The sequence below is a fragment of the Penicillium digitatum genome, chromosome 2 (assembly GCF_016767815.1).
Source record: "Penicillium digitatum chromosome 2, complete sequence".
NCBI classification, from domain to species: domain Eukaryota; kingdom Fungi; phylum Ascomycota; class Eurotiomycetes; order Eurotiales; family Aspergillaceae; genus Penicillium; species Penicillium digitatum.
The window spans coordinates 4,320,815-4,338,507 of NC_089385.1; the positions used below are offsets into that span (position 1 = coordinate 4,320,815).

The window sequence follows — 17,693 nt, forward strand, 5'->3', positions numbered from 1 at the left end:
ATGCAAAATCTTAGTTTAGCAAGTGTGAAAAAGCTTCGGGCTTAACACATAGATGAGAAGTTGTTCTAACCGAATGGAGTATGATACGGCCTACAATAGTAATCTGATGGAGGAATAAGTGGGAATGGTTTGTTTCATTAAATGACGTTATCATCTTGCTTTTTCTACAAGGTGGAGCCCTCATGCACTCATATTTGTAGGCTGTGCGACAAGGAACCCAGCACCTTAAAGAACACTTCTGACCCCAGAACGCTGTCCTGATTCCTACTGGGAATCGACACCAGCAATGTAGGAGATGAGGTCAAGAACACGGCGGGAGTAACCCCACTCGTTGTCGTACCAGGAGACAAGCTTGACAAAGTTGGCGTTCAGGGCGATACCGGCGGCGGCATCAAAGATAGAGGAACGTTCATCGCCGTTCAAGTCGGTGGAGACAACGGGGTCCTCGGTGTAGCCAAGGATTCCTAAAATTGGTCAACATATGGTACAGTAAGCGTGATTAAGAAAAGGAAACTCACCCTTGAGCTCGCCGTTCTCGGAAGCGGCCTTGACGACGGCCTTGATCTCCTCGTAGGAGGCACCCTTCTCGATGCGGCAGGTAAGATCGACAACGGAGACGTTGGCGGTGGGGACACGCATGGCCATACCGGTGAGCTTGCCGTTGAGCTCGGGGATGACCTTGCCGACAGCCTTGGCGGCACCGGTAGAGGAGGGAATAATGTTCTGGGCCGCAGTACGGCCACCACGCCAGTCCTTGGAGGAAGGCGCATCGACGGTCTTCTGGGTGGCGGTGTAGGAGTGGACGGTGGTCATGAGACCTTCAACGATGCCGAAGTTGTCGTTGATGACCTTGGCGAGAGGAGCCAAGCAGTTGGTGGTGCAAGAGGCGTTGGAGAGGACGTCGACATCCTTGGTGTAGTTCTTGTTGTTGACTCCCATGACGAACATAGGGGCATCGGCGGAGGGAGCGGAGATGATGACCTTCTTGGCACCACCCTTCAAGTGAGCAGAGGCCTTCTCCTTAGTGGTGAAGACACCGGTGGACTCGACAATGTAGGTGGCACCAGCCTTGCCCCAGGGGATGGCAGCGGGGTCACGCTCGGTGAAGAAGGTGACCTTCTTGCCGTTGACAATGAGACCGTCCTCGACGTACTCGATCTCACCCTTGAACTGACCGTGGGTGGAGTCGTACTTGAGCATGTAGGCCTGTTCCGCAGATGGAAGGTCAACACCAGATTATCGAACCAGTTGATTTGAAAAGAAAAAAACGTACAGCGTAGTGGGTCTCAATGAAGGGGTCGTTGACAGCGACAACTTCAACATCGGGGTTGTTGATACTATGAGCTTGGGTTAGGATCTCAGGTCTGGGGGAGAAATTTTTTTTTTCCTTCCAGTGTGCAACTTACGCATTGCGGAAGACCTATGAAGTTGTTAGTATCCGAAGCTGAGATTGTGGTGAAGAGAACCACTTACAATGCGGCCAATACGACCGAAACCGTTGATACCAACTTGGACAACCATGATTGTAGTTTACTAGAAGCTGTTAGATCATGGGTAGTAGCAATCGATGATAAGATGATGGATCGACTTACTGTAGTAATCAAGTAATTGAAGAAAGGAGAAAACTGGGATGGAGGAGAATGAGAAGAAGAAGAAAAAAGATCTGGGGGAGGGGGAGGATAAATGAATGGAAGACTGACGCAATGGACAGATCACCCCTCACCGAAGAGACAGACGGGGACTGTCACTCACAACATGCACCCACTCAACCAAGATCAGACCGAACTAGATTTCCCGACTGTTGCCGCTTGTACATCTGCCCAGCAACATTTCCGGTTTCATACACCGGGGAAAGCAGGAAGAGTCACGATATTGGGGCCCTCCTCTGCCCCTCGGTAGCTCCCGTCTACCAATAGGAATGTGGCAAACCCAACCTGCTCTTCGGGTTGTTCCCATTTTTCGGAGCTTTCTCTTGAATATTTTGCCTACCAGTGTCTACTCGGGTATAATGAAGATGAGCACGATAATCTAAGGTACTAGATAGAAGAGATTCCCGAGGTTGACTAAGGGGAACTATGACGCTGCGAGAGGGATGGAGGGGCAATGATGCTGAGGGGCTAAACATACCTTAGGTAAGGTACGGAGTACATACAACATATGTTGTATGTGTATACAAGAAGAACAACACCTACAGCCAGTCAGACTCATGGAAGTAAAATAATTATCATTTTTTACTCTTCTATTGTACGCAGTACAACATACTCCGTACATACAACATGAATGCTGTATTCTTCCACTCATGCGGGCCAACCGTGTTGTTCAACCTGCGGTGGACGGATCGAGTATGGTGATGTATCTTAAGTGGCTCCCTTCGCCCTGAAAGGAGTCACCGGTATCTCAACATATGGGGCCACGGGGTCTGGCAAATTTTTTTTTTAAAAAAAATTGTTGTGTTTTGAATTATTCGAACATCTGAGCTTTGAGGGGTTTAAACTACTGGGGTCCCCATTATTCCAACCTTGGAAGTCCTGGACGAATCACTGGATTAGAAATCCTGTTTGCCTCAACTGGGCAGGATCAAGAAATGGATCCCTATGTTGTACAAAGTACAATCTGGACCTGATACTCTCTACGCTAAAATTAACTACGAACCTCATCAGGCCATATCATCATGGAACTCGGAGCCGATAAACCAGTGGCGCAATCTTCAAAGAGGTGCCATGACCGATCGTCCTTACAGAATTTAGATCGTACAATGCAAGGATAATGGCATGACCGGGGCATTCACAAACGTTACCATTATACAACATTTTCCAGACCCTGCCCAGAAAGGAGGGGCCAGAATTGACAGGATGAATTATGGATTGTGTACAATGGGGAGAGATGAAAAAACAGTATGCGATCATTCATGTCCATCGACTACCCATGGAGGAAATCAATTGATAACCTAGAGCAACCCTGCGTTTGTCTTTATTCCTCCTTGACACCACCGCGCCAGTTCTTCTCGGCGGCCTCAATGGAGGCCTTGTCGCTCTTGGGTCCGCCCTGAGACATGAAGCCACCGGCGGCCTTGAAGGGACGGGCGAGATCACCAGTTGCGGGCTTGCCGAAGACGTGAATCTTGGCCAGGTTGGACTCGAAAGCGCCCTTGAGGGGGATGATCGACTGGATGAGGAGGGGGTTGGTGTACTGGAAGTACAGGTGCATCACGCACATCATACCGACACCCATAAGCTGACTGCGGAGCAGCTGGCGCAGCTGAGCCTTGTCGTAGTCCATGTTGGTAGTCGTCACAGGCTTGGGCTCCTCGGTGCTGCCCATCGTGGCGGGCTCAACGTACTTGAGGGTTGTCATGTCTGGGAGATGTCGCATTAGTTTTGGCCATTGTGGGGGGAGCACGCGATTGGTCGACATACCCTTCTTTTGGTTGATCTTGAACTGGGTGTATAGGTGAACAGCCAAGATGAGAACATTGGACAAAATGTAGCATCCGCGGACTAGCATCAGGACTTGAGGATCCTCGAAGGGAACCTTCTTGGACAGCTGCATCATCACCAAGATGATGGCGAGGTTGGTACTGTGCGAACCATTGTCAGTTTTCGTACAAGACATAGAAATGGATTCGAATTGAGAAGTTTTCGATCAAGCGTACATTTGAGGAGACACCATTTTGTCGGATACTGTTCGATATGGGGAAATCGTTGAGTATGGGGGACTACACGAGCAAAACTCGAAAGTCGTGGGCCACCTGGCATTTCTGGAAGGTCAGGGAGCCGGAAGAACAGCTCTTCCGGGTCCATAAGCATTGCCATCGGTTCGCCGCCTGATATATGAGGCAAATACCATGTGACCTCCCCACTGTTGGTCATGGCTGGTAGCTGTGATGGTCCAGCTTCAAACCAGACCGGCTTATTTTGCAAAACAGCAGCAACCACCACCTCAGCAGGCTTGCATTTTGGCTTGAAGTTACACAAGGATTTGGATTATGGCTACCACTGGAGTTTCATAAGTGAATCCTAGCCACAGATGCCGGAGGCATCCATCCCATCCAGACAGCTGATGGCGCACTGGCTTCCATCATGGCCTTCTCGCATGCCAAAGCCAACCATGGCTTCTGTCGATTTTTGAGAAAGAGAAAAGAAATTATGATCCCTACAGCAACTAAATTTTGGATCATGCAAATAACCCTCCAGCTGGTCATACACACAGGCAAAGAAACCAACGCCGTGAGAAAGGACGCTTCCCTTTTGGGACTAGCGGTAAGTGTCTTTTTGGCACAGCCGGCGCCTGGCACATTCTGACTTCTCCATCCATCAACAACGCGCGTATCTTCCGCATTCTGAAACGTTTCCACTTCAACACCACTGCCAAATCGGTTTAATTTCTGTTTCTATCTGCTATAACTACTTCTGCGACCGTCCTCGCACATTTGTTTCGCAATGCCTGGCGGAAAGGGAAAGTCTATTGGTGGAAAGGGCGGAAAGGGTGATGCTGCGGGGAAGGCCCAAAAGTCTCACAGTGCAAAGGCTGGTCTGCAGGTTAGTGGTATCATGGCTTGTCTAATTGCTGGGTTAGAAATCGTGTCATATGAGAGTGGTCATGCGATACAGGCGATGAGTTGCTCGATGAAACTGCCCCTCGAAGACGCGTCGACTCGGTCCCTCATTGCTGCTCGACAAGGGGGAGTTTTTTCGATATCTATGGAACTCATACCGTGTCATCGCATGTCCTCTCTTTCTACCCTGTTTTTGTCCAATCCCCAGCTGCTTAAGATGACGCGACTGCTAACCCACATTCTCTCACAAGTTCCCATGCGGTCGTGTCAAGCGTTTCTTGAAGAATAACACTCAGAACAAGATGCGTGTCGGTGCTAAGGGTATGCTATTCCCGTCGAACTGATCTCCCAGACGGCCCGTCGCTAACACCTATCTCCTATAGCTGCCGTCTACGTGACCGCTGTTCTCGAGTACCTGACTGCCGAAGTGCTCGAGCTGGCAGGTAACGCCGCCAAGGACCTCAAGGTCAAGCGTATTACGCCTCGCCACCTCCAGCTCGCCATCCGTGGCGATGAAGAATTGGATACCCTCATCCGCGCAACCATCGCGTTCGGTGGTGTTCTGCCCCGCATCAACCGTGCGCTGCTCCTGAAGGTCGAGCAAAAGAAGAAGGGCGGTAAGATCGAGCTCTAAATCAACATATGAAAAGTTCCGGAAAATGGGCTGCCCCCGCGGGAGGTACTGTCAAGACATCAACACCTTGACTTTTAAACCTACGACTACTCCTGGCTGTCTTTTTTTCAGTCCTCTCGTCTTTGTTCTTCACGGCGCTCTGCTTTGACGTTTTTTTTTTTCTGATATTCCCCGGTCTTTGCTTTCAATCGTGTTTCTTTTCATTTCGAGTTCATAGGGCGCTGTAATGGGAAAATGGGGATATCCTGGTAGTGGGAATTTTACTGATTCGATGTGCTTTACCATTCATAAACTAGTTGTTGTGCGATTATAAGCTTGTATGTAGACCCTTGGAGTAACTATGTCGACTAGAAGAATCCTGGGGCTGGTTTCTGTGAATGGAGCGACCATGTCCCATTCTTGAGGAACTGAAGATTTGGATTGGACCAATACTTTAAAAGACCTTGCATATACAACATATGTTTAGCATAATCAAGGTGTGTTCATTAGCTCCACGGGGGATCGACAAACGTGCATAACTCCGAGAGATAAACGATGTGGGATCGTGTTCTTGGCATTTAAATTTGGGTCGATGCCTTCCAACACACTGATGACTTGGGTGACATAAGCTTCGTCTGTACTATTGGAAATTGCTCTGACAATGGAACCCAGAAATTCAGGGTTAAAGTACAGAGTGGGGATTTGATCGGAATATTTACATACAGCTATAATCTCGGCTCACTTACTGTCAGAAGGTAAAGTAGAAGATACATGTATTGAACTGTGAGAATCTGAGTACAAAAGGCAATGGCAATGAAAAAAAGAAAAAGAAAAGGAATGATCCCTGGACTGTAAGACACCAAACATGAAGAAGAATGCAACCTTCCAGAATGAGAAGTCAGGAAATATATCAACATCACTGACACAGGAATGCAGAAGATACAGTCACGTTGCGTAAGGTAAATCTGTAGAATCGGCAGAATCGAAGGCAGCAGCATCACAATATAGCAGTTTCATTTTTGGGGGGGAAAAAGAAAACCAGGGTTGTGGATTCACCCTTACCATTCCGCGAGACCAACGACGTCCGGTCAAAGGGGAAAGCAGTCAAAGCACGCGGGAAGGAAAGCAAAAAGAGAGGGGAAAGAGGAAAAGTGAAGAAACAGACATGTCACAACCGTCTTACCAGGACAACCTGAACATGAATTTCCCAAGGGAAAGCAGTTGTCGGGATAAGACGGGCCAGAAACATTAAAACAGATGCGAGTCACCCCATGTACAAACTAAAACAGACAAAAATATGCAAAATGCTGGTATTGTCGTTTCTTTTGCCATGGGCAAAAGGTCTTTTGTGTCATTCTTCGTATGCGTCCCATATCACCAGGAGGCGTTCGGGGTCGTGGAGTTCGTTCCGACACAGCATAAATAGAAATCCATGGATTTGCATGCAAGGCGCCCGCAATATCAGAAAGAGGTGGGGAAAAAAAAAAGAAGTATCAGTCAAGAACAAGTCAAGAGTCTTCGTGAAACTGTGGGTCGGGGAAAAAATTCAAAAGCATTCATCCAAACCGCGCGTTGGGCTGCTCCCAAAAAAAGAAAGAAACGTCTTAAAACTTGGCTAGATCAGCGAAACAAAGGATTTTCTGGTCTTTTTTTTGGTTGTTGTCATCTCGTCATCCCTCATCGAATCGTAAGCCGGTAATTCGCAGAACAGGAACTCGTAATACAAGTCGTATTCGTCTCGCGGCAAATCAGTCGGATGCTGGCAATAAAAAGGGGAGTCGCCATCTTCAATAAATTCGTCCAGTGTTCTACTCCACAATAATTTCTACTCCGGAGTTGGTGCGAAGCTCATCACTTCCGCGTGCTTGGTGGCCATTCTGGCGGCGAAATCCGGTGCCCTTGTCCGGGGTCGGGCCACGGGGTTGGCGGACGGGCATGCGTTCCTGCTGGCCGTCATATCCCATACCCATGCCGCGGTTGCTTCCAATGGCGCCAGCGTTAGATTGCTGGCTGTCCTGTTCCCAAGAGAACATGCCTCTTAGACGACGAGGGCTCGAGTTGGGACCACCAATACCAGTGCCGAGGGAAAGACCACCCAGGCTGTTGACCAACAGGTTGTCATCACGCTGCATGCCAAGGGAGGAACCGGACTGGGCAGGGGTGAGGGTCGGGGTGTTGGAAGTAGCAGTGGGCGCACCCTCATACTGGAGGCGGGCACCGTTGGACTGCAACGCGGCGGGGAAGCTAGCGGACGAAGGCACCGGCGAAGGAGTGTAAGATCGCAGGTCGGCAAATGACTTGGCCGCCCGCAGGTTCTGGCCGTTGGCGAAGTTGCCAGGTGAGTCCATCACGCCCAAAAAACCCGAGTTTTGTCCACGCAACGTGTTGAAAGCGCCAGGCCCAGCCTCTTGGCGAGCCTCGCTGAAGTCGATGGTTGCCGCCCGGTTAAGGCCCCGGCGACCATTGTCCGACTGGCCCGAGGGCGGGATTGAGGAGGCCGGGGGGCTGACGTTGGCACCTGCAGCGATCTTGAAGACTTGCACCTGGCGCTGCTCGCCGCTGCCCCGTGAAGCATGACCCAAGCCCATATTGTGGGCCAGGGTGTGAACCGTGCGACGCTGGGAGGGAGTGAGATTGTGGGGGAAGATCACGGAATCGCGAACATTATCCTCCTTGAACAGGAGTAGTTGTGAGTAATAGGAAAGGGTCTGAGTGTCGTTCAAGTCTACATCTGCACATCGGAACAAAATTGATTAGCGACGGGTCAAATTTTCATCTTTGAAAGGAGCGTGTGACCCACCAATTTTTTGGCCACGCTGGGACACGGGCGAAGGGGAGGTTGCCGGGATATGCGAGGTCAGTGAAGACATGGAGCTCTGCGTCTGGAGCTGAGGGCCTCCCCCCATAGGGCGGTGCTGTTCTTCCAGCTGGCCACGGCGTTCCCGCTTCTCGCGCTCGATCCGTTCCCGTTCCTGCAGGGGAAGCATCTTCTTGTACTCGACTCGCAGTTTCCGACCCTGTAGCTCGAAGTGGTTGAGCACTTCGATTACGGTTGCTGTCTCCTCGGCGGAAGTGAAGTTGGCAAAGGCCAGACCACGGAAGACGCCATTGTCAAAGTGATAGTTGAATGCGTAGGGGAGGGGGAGGTTAAGTTCCGTCATCAACTGCACCAACTGCTCTTTCTTGACAGCAAAGGGGATATTCTTGATGACAATCGCGGTTGGGATCAATTCATCGTCATCGGCAGACGAAGCGGAGGCTTCCGGTCGCATGGCGCTGCTCTGAATGGGACCAGGGCCCAGGTTTGAGAATGCCTGGGGCATGTTCGGTTGTTGATCCAACCATGTCTTGAAACGGCTGTTAGTTTTTCCATCCTTGGTTTTTTTTCACCATGCAGAAAAGATAGGGGAATCCATTGTCTCGTAAGACGAAACTTACCGTGGGGAGGCCGGCACGTCCACGGGAATTAGGCTTCAAACTGGCGGAAGCCGAGCGTATTCCTCCCAGAGTTTGTGCATTGGCAAACCCGTTGGGGTTCCAGGTCTGGGAGCCGGAGATATCATATCCATAATTGTTCTGCAGGGAGGGGTTCAAGCGTTCGAGGCGAGCGGACTCGTAACGCATCTGATCCTGCTCATACATGTTGGTCGGCATAGGGCCATATGCGTCGAACTGTCGGGAAGGCTGACGGTGTAGGGGTTGTTGATGCCTCTGAGACCCAGGGGACCGCGCAGAATGATCGTGATACATGTCTTGTTGATAACTCATCGAGAATTCCGGAGCGAGGAATGTGAAAATCCAAACCAGTTTAGGGCAATAATTGTCACTACTCCACCATGAGAGCGACGCAAGGCTTTGGAAGTAAAGAAACCGTCGAGGGACGGAATTGTGCGGATGTTTGGGAGAAGGAAAAGTTTGGACCAAAAGCCGGTCGGAGGGAGATTCTGGGCGGAGAAGAAAAAAATAGAAAAGGACAAAAAACGACACAGAAAACAGAGCCAAAATATCTCCAAAAGATCACGAAGATTAATTGCTTCGTTTCATTCAAGGGGCAATTTTTTGCCTTTCTTTTTATATCTCTTTTTTTTTCTTTTTTTTTCCCACAACGTTGGGGTGTGGGTGTTTTTGGTCCGGGAGTTCCCTGGAACTGATATTCTCCCACTATAAAAAAAAAGGCCAAGAAGATGAAAGATGAAACCAGAGAACAGGATCTCTCAATAGAAATAACAAGAGAGCGGGGGAAATGTGTGTGTGTGAGAGAGAGAGAGAGAGAGAGAAAGGTCTTCAAGAGGAAAAGCGGTCCACAAATCCGCCAAGAACGGAGTAAGGAGGTGAACTAAGTAGAGAGAAGAAGAGGGTGAAGAGGGTGAAGAGGAAGAGAGAACAGAAGAACCTTGACGATCGAGGTGGAAAAGTGATCAGTTAGAGAGATGCAAGGGAAGAGGATATTTTGAAGAAATAAACCAGTAAGAAAAAAGGATCAAAAGGAGGAATAGCCATACTTATAGCACTTCTTTAGTGCTACATTATTACTCTGCTAGTACTTCTTTTATATTAGATCTTCAACTTTTATTGCCCCTGGGTCTTTAGGTGGATATACCAATGAGATTATACTATTTAATCTTTGACTGCATGACAGGGAGCATAGCCCTAGCACAAGATATTGCTTAGTTCTTTTGAATTTGTAATGTTCATACTGCCTATCCGCAGTACTATACTGTATACTTGACACTTGACACTTCACGGAGCACGGAGGACGGAGGACGGAGGGCGGAGGACACTCTTCCATCTCCCTATATTCCCCTTTTCATCTCTCGTTTCCCCTGGAATTTTCAGATCTGAACGTCTTTCCCATGACCAAATCAGAGGTCAACAGCTCCAGTCTCTCGGCTCCTTTCTCATTTCCTAATGCTCCTTAGCCCTTTACCAAGACACCGGTGCCTCGTTAGGCTCGTTACTAGATGATTTAGAGGACCCCGCCGTGGACACTAAGGTGCACTTCTCATCCCTGAACAGGTTTGGGGAACAACATAGGGAGATATTTCTTCCTTTAACCGGAGGATTACTCCTGGAATTATGTGCATGCGCACGAGTCCCACGGGTCGCCTGACGTATAGAAGTCGGGGGTTCGCGCCCTGCCTCGTGCTTTGCAGGGGTTAGTACGGAGTACTCCGTCCATAGATGATTTCTTTACACGCCAGGAAATGCATATGGAGTACTCCGTGTTTATCATGGACTCCGCTCCATTTTTAATTACTTTATTCCGTACTCCGTATTCTCTGAATGTTCCTTCTACTTCAGGGGGATTTTCTATAATTACTGAGTATTCCTATTATTACTCCTGAAGTTAGTTTCCCCCCTAATTTCAATTCGCCCCATTCTTCCCAAGGTGAATTTCGTGACTCGCCACCTTGTGAACAAGCCACCAAGTTATTTTAACAATTTTTCCTCATGGTTCGGCCCAGTCGGATAGGTCACCTTATTCCCCCCCCCCCCCTCCCAATCGGCAGCTGCAGCTGCTAGTTGACACTACATGCAAGCTAACTGTTTGTGCCAGTCGCGCTCCACGAAATTGGAACTTTCGTTTGGTCTCCACGATCCGCGCATCCCCCGTTTCTAGCGCATGCACCGAAGCCCCTCAGAGGCTCATGTCGCCCAGCTAGAACCCGCTAGACGTTGGTTGGAACATTTAGTGGCAGTGTCAGATCCCGGGTGGAGCTCTGGAGCTTCCCGGCTCGTGGTCACGGAGTACGACAATCGCACTCGGAATTGACTACTCCGACTTCCGTACGAAGTATAATTGTTCGGATCAAACGCTAGAAAAGACTAGAAAAGACTGCGACCCTTTTTGCTCCCGGTTAGTCTGGTTCGCTTCGGTTGCCATGCAAGATGTTTTCCGCATGGGAGATGCTGCCGAGAAGGGGTTTTTGTTTATATTGCACATGATACTTCTTTGGTGCACTTTCGATGCGCTCTACTCAACCTGACAGGCTGTTAGGACGAGAGTTCACAGTCAGCCCGAAAGCAGAGAGAGAAAAAAAAATTCATGATGGAAGTGGATTCAAAAGGTCTGATTGATCTACAGAGTGTCGGGTCGGGTCGCAAGCACACCCACGTTCCAGGAGCAATTTGTGACTTAGGCAAGGGACTCCTTGGCTAGGTCGATCCTTAACGATGGAAACGTTATTTAAGTAATTCAAACAGGCCCGGGAACAAAGACTATCAGCCCCTGAGGTGAACGGAACAAGCAGACTTCACCTCTACATAACTATGTTGTAGAATGAAGGGACCAGGCCATACTTGGACGTCTGACTCGATCATTACAAAGCCTAAGATTAGAAGGATAGACGGAGACTAACCATAGACGTGTGAATCAAAACTCGTACTTCATACACAGAGTAGGACCATTTTCCCCGGGGGAAAAAAAAAAAAAAGAAAAAAGGAACGATCAAAAACGACGAAAAAACAATAGACAAAAAGAAATCCTCCGAGATATGAGGATCTTCCTGCGAGATAGCTGCACCAGGCAAAAGCACTGTTTACACCGTACATTTCATGACTGATAACGAGGTTCAGGCTTCCCCTGGAAGGTGAGACATCTTTCGACCAATAGACCCATTTTTGATCTTCGAAGTCAAAATCATGTCCACACGAGTCATTCCGAGTCAGCTATGAGTTATGTTGTACTTGATAGTTATAAGCCGGGGTCATGTTTAAACATCCCTTGAACAGCCAGTTTCAAAAGAAACCACGAAAGGTCCAGACCACATAGTGGAAGGCCTGAGAAATCAGGCCAAGAACCATTTCAAAGTCTGACGTACGTTGTAGGGAAAAATGCCAGTCGAGAATGTAATAGATTAATCTGTTCAACCCAGTTCAACCGTTGCAAGGTTACATTTTAAACGACTCGGTTTGGATTGATATTCACCGGTCCTTAAATCCAAGTCCTTGTACCATGTTTTTTTTTGGGGGACAGAACAACCCTACCCGGTAGAACATTCACCGAGTCAGTTGGAGATATTTCCAAAATTCCAAGATTCACAGTTTCCTAAAAACAAAATCCGATGGTCAGACCCACATAGAGGGAGGTTGCACTCACCGCATTGAGACTTGCGTAGATAGTGATGATTTCACTTGAAAAATTCAATTAAAAAAAAAAATTCACTGCTCAAAAAGCAGCATGGAACATGTCTAAACGTGTTTTCTAGAAAACAAAGCGGATAGTACACTGTCTAGAGAGGGTACGTATACGCGGCTAAGCTGACGGGCTGACGGCCAAGACGTTGGAGTGGAGAACTAACATCATGTTTAAAAGTGCGGGCTTTTCGCTTCTTGGATCTCGATTCGATTTCGATTGATTTGATCTGGTTGAATTGCAATTCATCGCATGCCGGACAATGCGAACTCCCTTTCGAGCAGTTATAGCCAGTGTGCTAATGATAACCTTGCTATTGGTCAAATTTCACCTCGATTCCATCTTGCAATGGCAAAATGATGGAAGGACTTTTAGTCCCTTTCTAGATGGCGATGCATATATAGAGCTGGTCTCGACCCATACTGCGACGCCAGCATCACGTACCCAAACCCGAAGGAAATGGACCCCCACGGCCCGGTCACCTCGTCCAGTGATGGCCAATGCGGAACCGAAGCGCATCCCCGTCGATGTCCCCGGCGCTGAATGGGCGGGAGAACTATTCTTCAGATCTAGAGGGGCACCCGAACTGTATGATCCAGAAAACTCCTTCGACGATGCCCATCTGATCGCTCTGGCGGAGCAAAATGATGTGATGGCACCTTCGTTTACTGCTCCTTTTCGTCCAAAGATTACTCCGAAATCGGATCGCGTCATTGTCCTGGGGAAGATGTCGTACGAAGATACCAATTGGCTTGAGGAGGAGCTACCAGAGTATGTCTCCGTAGACCAGTCATCGATCGCAAACTGTGCCACCGCTAATCCCGTCATCGAATTCTAGATGGCAACACGCAGTCTACCTTGTCGATGACCCCGAAGCATCTTTGCAAGTGGAACAAAATAAAGGAAAGGAAAGCAGTGCCTACCTACAATACATTCTAGAAAACTACGACAAATTACCCGAGTACATGGTGTTCCTCCACGCTCATCAATATAGCGGCCACGTGGAATTCTGGGAGCAGGACAATGTGTTGACCGTCCAAAGACTGCAACTTGACTACCTCCGACAAGTTGGATATCTCAATCTACGTTGCGACTGGAGTCCCGGGTGTCCCGATGAGGTTCAGCCATTCCGGCAAATGGCTGGTCGCACTACCGAGCTTGCCTTTGCGGGTGCTTGGATTCGTATCTTTAACAACACGGATGTGCCTGAGATTGTTGCTACGCCTTGTTGTGCTCAGTTCGCCGTAACCAGGGAGCAGGTCATCCAACGCCCACGGAGCGCCTATGAGTCGTACCATCATTGGCTTATGACAACCGAGTTAGATGACGAGACGAGTGGCCGTGTCTTTGAGTACATATGGCACATAATTTTCGGGCAGGATCCCGTGTTGTAAGTTGGAACACAAGGAATGTCTATGAAATTGATGCTAACCCTCAACCGTGAACAGTTGTCCTGCAAAGGCACAGTGTTACAAGGATGTATATGCTATGGATTATGAGGAGCCAGCTCAGGATTTCTTCGATGATGACTTCTGGGGCAATTGGTATGATGAAATGCCCGTGGATGACCTGCTTTTAGAGGAAACGCCTGCGAACGAGATATGATTGAATTTACCTTATATGAAGATCTTCCGGAATAAATCAATACCTGGGCTTGCCTCAATGTTCAACGTGATTGCTTCTTAGATCTGCTGCTGAATGACATTTTCACTTTCTGCTTTCTCCAGCGGTCAGCTAGTCACTTCTAGCCCCATCGCTAAGCATACTTGACCACCATGCTTTCTCCCGCTCGAGTCTTTTCCGAAAACACAAAACCATCAGTTGCATTGAATTTAGACCATCTTAAAACGAACCCAACTCATCGATCATCTGAAGATTTAATCCAAGGCCTTGAACATGTTCAGGAAACCGTCTCGTGCCTCCTCACTCGCTCATCTTTGACGGAGCTCTCACACCCAAGCAAAAACCATCAGCCCCATGATACCTGCCATGGATACCGCGCTGGGGGTCAAAATACCAACTGCAGCACCAGGAGTAGGGATGGGAGAGGATGCAGAGCCCGACGAGGCACCGGTGGAATCGGATGAAGTCGAATCCTGGCTGTTGATTCCACCAGTGCTAGAAGAGTCCGTTCCGGTGTCAGTGGCTGCATTTGAACTATCAGTGGTAGCAGACGTGCCAATTGTAGTAGTGGTAGCGGGAGGGTTGGAGGTAGTCGTGGTGAGCGAGCAAGAGTGGACAAGGTCAAGGACCTCTAATCAACGCATTAGATATAAATATATCTTGGTGTTTATTCATAATATACATACGGTTACCATTATCGTCAATATCTGTATCCTCCTTACCGTCATCATCGTCGTGTTGAGTGATATTGTGGTTGAGCCTGTCAGTTTGATACTGGGTGATGCAGGCCGAGCAGAGCGGGATCTGAGTTTTGGCAGCGTCCCAATCGCAAATGCATTGTATTTCAGCTGCATCCCGTTCGTACTTGGCATCACAGCTCTTGGCGATTCCGACAACAGAGCTGCAGGCAGGCCAGCAGCGATTGGGGACGTCGTCGTGGTCGAATTTCGATGCGATGGCAACGCCGGCAAGGAAGAGGCCACAAAGAGGGAGTAGCTGCTGAGTATGCATGATCAGTGACGTTGAAAATTGCAGAGGGTACATGAACTTGATTTTCATTTTTGTTTTTGAGCGAAATCAAGAGCTGGGATTCAACACGTATTTAATATTGAAGTTGAGATCACTTTGCTCGCTAATCCCATTTTGAGAAACCCGGTATTTGCATTTTAGTTCTACATCACTGTAGAAGACGGTCTTCTTTGTCGACACTCCCCGCGCATCGTCAGGGCTCTGAGATAGAAAGCGAGCTGAGCCCCAATGTGTGTCCATCCTTGTCAACCACAAGGTCATCTTGAAAGAATGCAACTTGGATGCACCGATCACCGGAGGACCGCCAATGTTTGCAAAAGCAGCTGCCTGGTTTTTGCTGTTGGCCAAGACTGCGCCAAGAGCCTGGATAGGAACATCATCGAGGTAGTGCTGATAATATCGTGCAGGTTGGTTTTGTGTTCCCCATGTATTTTCGGTCAACATGCAGGCACTGTGGCTATGCTCTATCCCTGAACTGAGTTTAACCAACGTTTGAACAGTCTTCGGTTTCTCCATACTCATCTTCATTTGCCAAACAAGGGTCCTATTTCACCCAGAAGATCCTATACAACATACAAGTCCACGGTCTAAGCCACGCTGTGGGGCCAATCGGTGCATTTCAGCCAGGAAATCCTGCAGCCTTGACCATAGGTTAATCGACAATCTATGTTGTAACTATGCGGAGTCCTATACGAAGTACTCCCTACAGGGCTCCGAGCCCGAGAACTAAAATCTGGATTGAATCTATATCAAATGAACGAAGATGCCCTTGCAGGTTGTCGAGAGCCGAGCTCATTCACCACTCTGCTATCAGGAGATAGCCCCGGAGCATACATCCGACCAAGAATTTTGCGTACGTGGATCAATCTCCAGGCTTCGGGATTCTTGAAGTTTTGATTTAAAGCCTGTCATTCACCTATCCATACCATTGGAGAAATATGATGCATGCCATTGAAATCACCAAAAGTGACTTGAGATGGCTGGTCCAGATAACTGCGACTGTCAAATTTTTGGCGGGATTTTGAGTAGATTGTAAAATTATCCTAGACTTGTCAGTAAATATTATATCCATCTTTCAGCTGTGAAGATGCCCTGGTGAGGGCTTCTACTTGGTAAGAAAGCATTGAAGTGGATCCCGCAATCATAACATCATTTGGAGCATTTCCAAATTGGACGTCCTTCTGCTTAGTTCCCTATATACTCAATCAAAGCCAGTGAATTTCGAACCCTTTTTCAGTTTACATCTAACATAGATGACCCGGATTGTCGGCAAGATGTGGGAAAAGTATCGCCTGCGTCCAACTCAGGGCACTGTCTCCACCATCCCAGTTTTCGTCTACGGCACAGCCTGGAAGAAAGAACGCAGTGCGGTCTACAATGCAATCAAAGCCGGGTTCCGGGCTGTGGATACAGCAGCCCAACCTCGCCATTACCAAGAGCACCTCATTGGTGATGGCATCCGCAGAGCAATTGCTGATGGGACCGTCAGTCGAGCAGACTTATAAGTGAGTGGCCAGTTGCCATTTGTTAATTTAAATGGAGTTGATGATTTTTTTGCTAACTACAATTAGGTTCAAACCAAATATAGTCCTGTCTTGGCACAGGAACTGGTCAATTTGCCCTACGATCCGTCAGCGACGCTGACGGATCAAGTCCATGCATCTATCAAATCATCATTGCACAATCTTCGCTCACCGGTTGACCCCGACTCCGTGGACGAGACCTACATTGACACAGTGATCATCCATTCGCCACTGTCAACTTTAACCCAGACCCTGGAGGCTTGGCACGCCCTCGAGACGTATGTCCCCCACCTTATCCGGAATTCAGGCATCTCTAATTGTACATTGCCTACACTTCGAGAGTTGTGTACTTCGTCTCAGACAACTGTGAAGCCGTCAGTGGTACAGAACAGATTCTACGAGGAAACTCTGTTTGATGTCCCCCTGCGCGCGTTCTGCCGCGAGAATCAGGTCATATACCAAAGCTTTTGGACCTTGACAGCAAATCCAGACCTTGTGCACTCTGATCCAGTGCAACAGCTTGCTCACCATGTTAAAGTAACCCCGGCTGCTGTTTTTTTTTATACTCTAGTTATGAGCTTGAAAGATGTGGTGGTGCTGAATGGGACCAAGGATGAGTCCCGTGGGTGAGAAGACTTGTCTGCTCCAAAACAGGTCGAAAACTTCACGCAGAGGCAACCCGAGGTATGGCAACCGTTTCTGACGGAGTTCCGGGGTTTGATAGGGGAATCTAGTTCCAAACAAACTATCGAGTGGGCCGTGTTGATGCATCTGAGGGGGACAGTTGTGGACTGCCTAATGGTAGTTGGTTGTTGCAAAATTCAGAGGATTGAGAGTTTGTGAACGTGAAATGGCATTATTGACATTACCATTGTGAATTCTAGAATCCCAAACAGCAGTTCATCTATGGGTACTTATACCTGATAGCCACGTGTGATCACATGGTAAGATGAGGTACTTGTACTCGTCACCATGCATCCTGCTGACTCATTCAACGCCTCTCCAGGAGCCGGGTCAACTGGGTTGCGCCGCCGAGTAAAATGACGGTTCAAAATCATTTAATTGACAAAATTGTACATTCGTTTGATTACCTCCAGTTTTTTCGAACTGGGTGCATCTAGATATAATACTTGGCATATCAACTCATTCACCGCCCAGTGGGCGCTTTCTGCTGGAGCCTCCCGCCTTATTCTGGATGTTGGACAATTCACGCGC

At 48.5% G+C, this 17,693-nt stretch overlaps 7 protein-coding genes across 7 annotated transcripts; 3 read left to right on the forward strand and 4 right to left on the reverse strand.

Moving 5' to 3' along the window:
- Positions 1 to 264: 264 nt before the first annotated feature.
- Positions 265 to 1,521, reverse strand: Pdw03_7540 (Glyceraldehyde-3-phosphate dehydrogenase; the record flags this gene model as incomplete). The annotated part of the gene is made up of 5 exons (XM_014678295.1): positions 265 to 464; positions 519 to 1,206; positions 1,274 to 1,337; positions 1,407 to 1,420; positions 1,474 to 1,521. The coding sequence occupies 5 exons, from the start codon at positions 1,519 to 1,521 to the stop codon at positions 265 to 267; spliced, it is 1,014 nt and encodes a 337-aa protein (XP_014533781.1).
- Positions 1,522 to 2,970: 1,449 nt separating this feature from the next.
- On the reverse strand, positions 2,971 to 3,669 carry Pdw03_7541 (Phosphate transporter (Pho88), putative; the record flags this gene model as incomplete). Its single annotated transcript, XM_014678294.1, has 3 exons — positions 2,971 to 3,356; positions 3,417 to 3,577; positions 3,653 to 3,669. The coding sequence occupies 3 exons, from the start codon at positions 3,667 to 3,669 to the stop codon at positions 2,971 to 2,973; spliced, it is 564 nt and encodes a 187-aa protein (XP_014533780.1).
- A 770-nt stretch (positions 3,670 to 4,439) lies between these two features.
- On the forward strand, positions 4,440 to 5,189 carry Pdw03_7542 (Histone H2A.Z; the record flags this gene model as incomplete). The annotated part of the gene is made up of 3 exons (XM_014678293.1): positions 4,440 to 4,538; positions 4,807 to 4,876; positions 4,939 to 5,189. 3 exons carry the CDS (start codon positions 4,440 to 4,442, stop codon positions 5,187 to 5,189), a joined length of 420 nt encoding a protein of 139 aa, XP_014533779.1.
- Positions 5,190 to 6,976: 1,787 nt separating this feature from the next.
- Positions 6,977 to 8,810, reverse strand: Pdw03_7543 (Single-stranded nucleic acid binding R3H; the record flags this gene model as incomplete). Its single annotated transcript, XM_066101684.1, has 3 exons — positions 6,977 to 7,899; positions 7,969 to 8,515; positions 8,607 to 8,810. The coding sequence occupies 3 exons, from the start codon at positions 8,808 to 8,810 to the stop codon at positions 6,977 to 6,979; spliced, it is 1,674 nt and encodes a 557-aa protein (XP_065956767.1).
- A 3,986-nt stretch (positions 8,811 to 12,796) lies between these two features.
- Positions 12,797 to 13,908, forward strand: Pdw03_7544 (flavoprotein; the record flags this gene model as incomplete). The annotated part of the gene is made up of 3 exons (XM_014678291.1): positions 12,797 to 13,074; positions 13,142 to 13,693; positions 13,752 to 13,908. The coding sequence occupies 3 exons, from the start codon at positions 12,797 to 12,799 to the stop codon at positions 13,906 to 13,908; spliced, it is 987 nt and encodes a 328-aa protein (XP_014533777.1).
- A 403-nt stretch (positions 13,909 to 14,311) lies between these two features.
- Pdw03_7545 (GPI anchored protein) lies at positions 14,312 to 14,937 on the reverse strand (the record flags this gene model as incomplete). The annotated part of the gene is made up of 3 exons (XM_066101685.1): positions 14,312 to 14,421; positions 14,483 to 14,557; positions 14,613 to 14,937. The coding sequence occupies 3 exons, from the start codon at positions 14,935 to 14,937 to the stop codon at positions 14,312 to 14,314; spliced, it is 510 nt and encodes a 169-aa protein (XP_065956768.1).
- A 1,292-nt stretch (positions 14,938 to 16,229) lies between these two features.
- On the forward strand, positions 16,230 to 17,517 carry Pdw03_7546 (Aldo-keto reductase (AKR), putative; the record flags this gene model as incomplete). The annotated part of the gene is made up of 6 exons (XM_066101686.1): positions 16,230 to 16,439; positions 16,527 to 16,756; positions 16,819 to 16,852; positions 17,133 to 17,162; positions 17,363 to 17,422; positions 17,485 to 17,517. The coding sequence occupies 6 exons, from the start codon at positions 16,230 to 16,232 to the stop codon at positions 17,515 to 17,517; spliced, it is 597 nt and encodes a 198-aa protein (XP_065956769.1).
- Between the last annotated feature and the right edge of the window lie 176 nt (positions 17,518 to 17,693).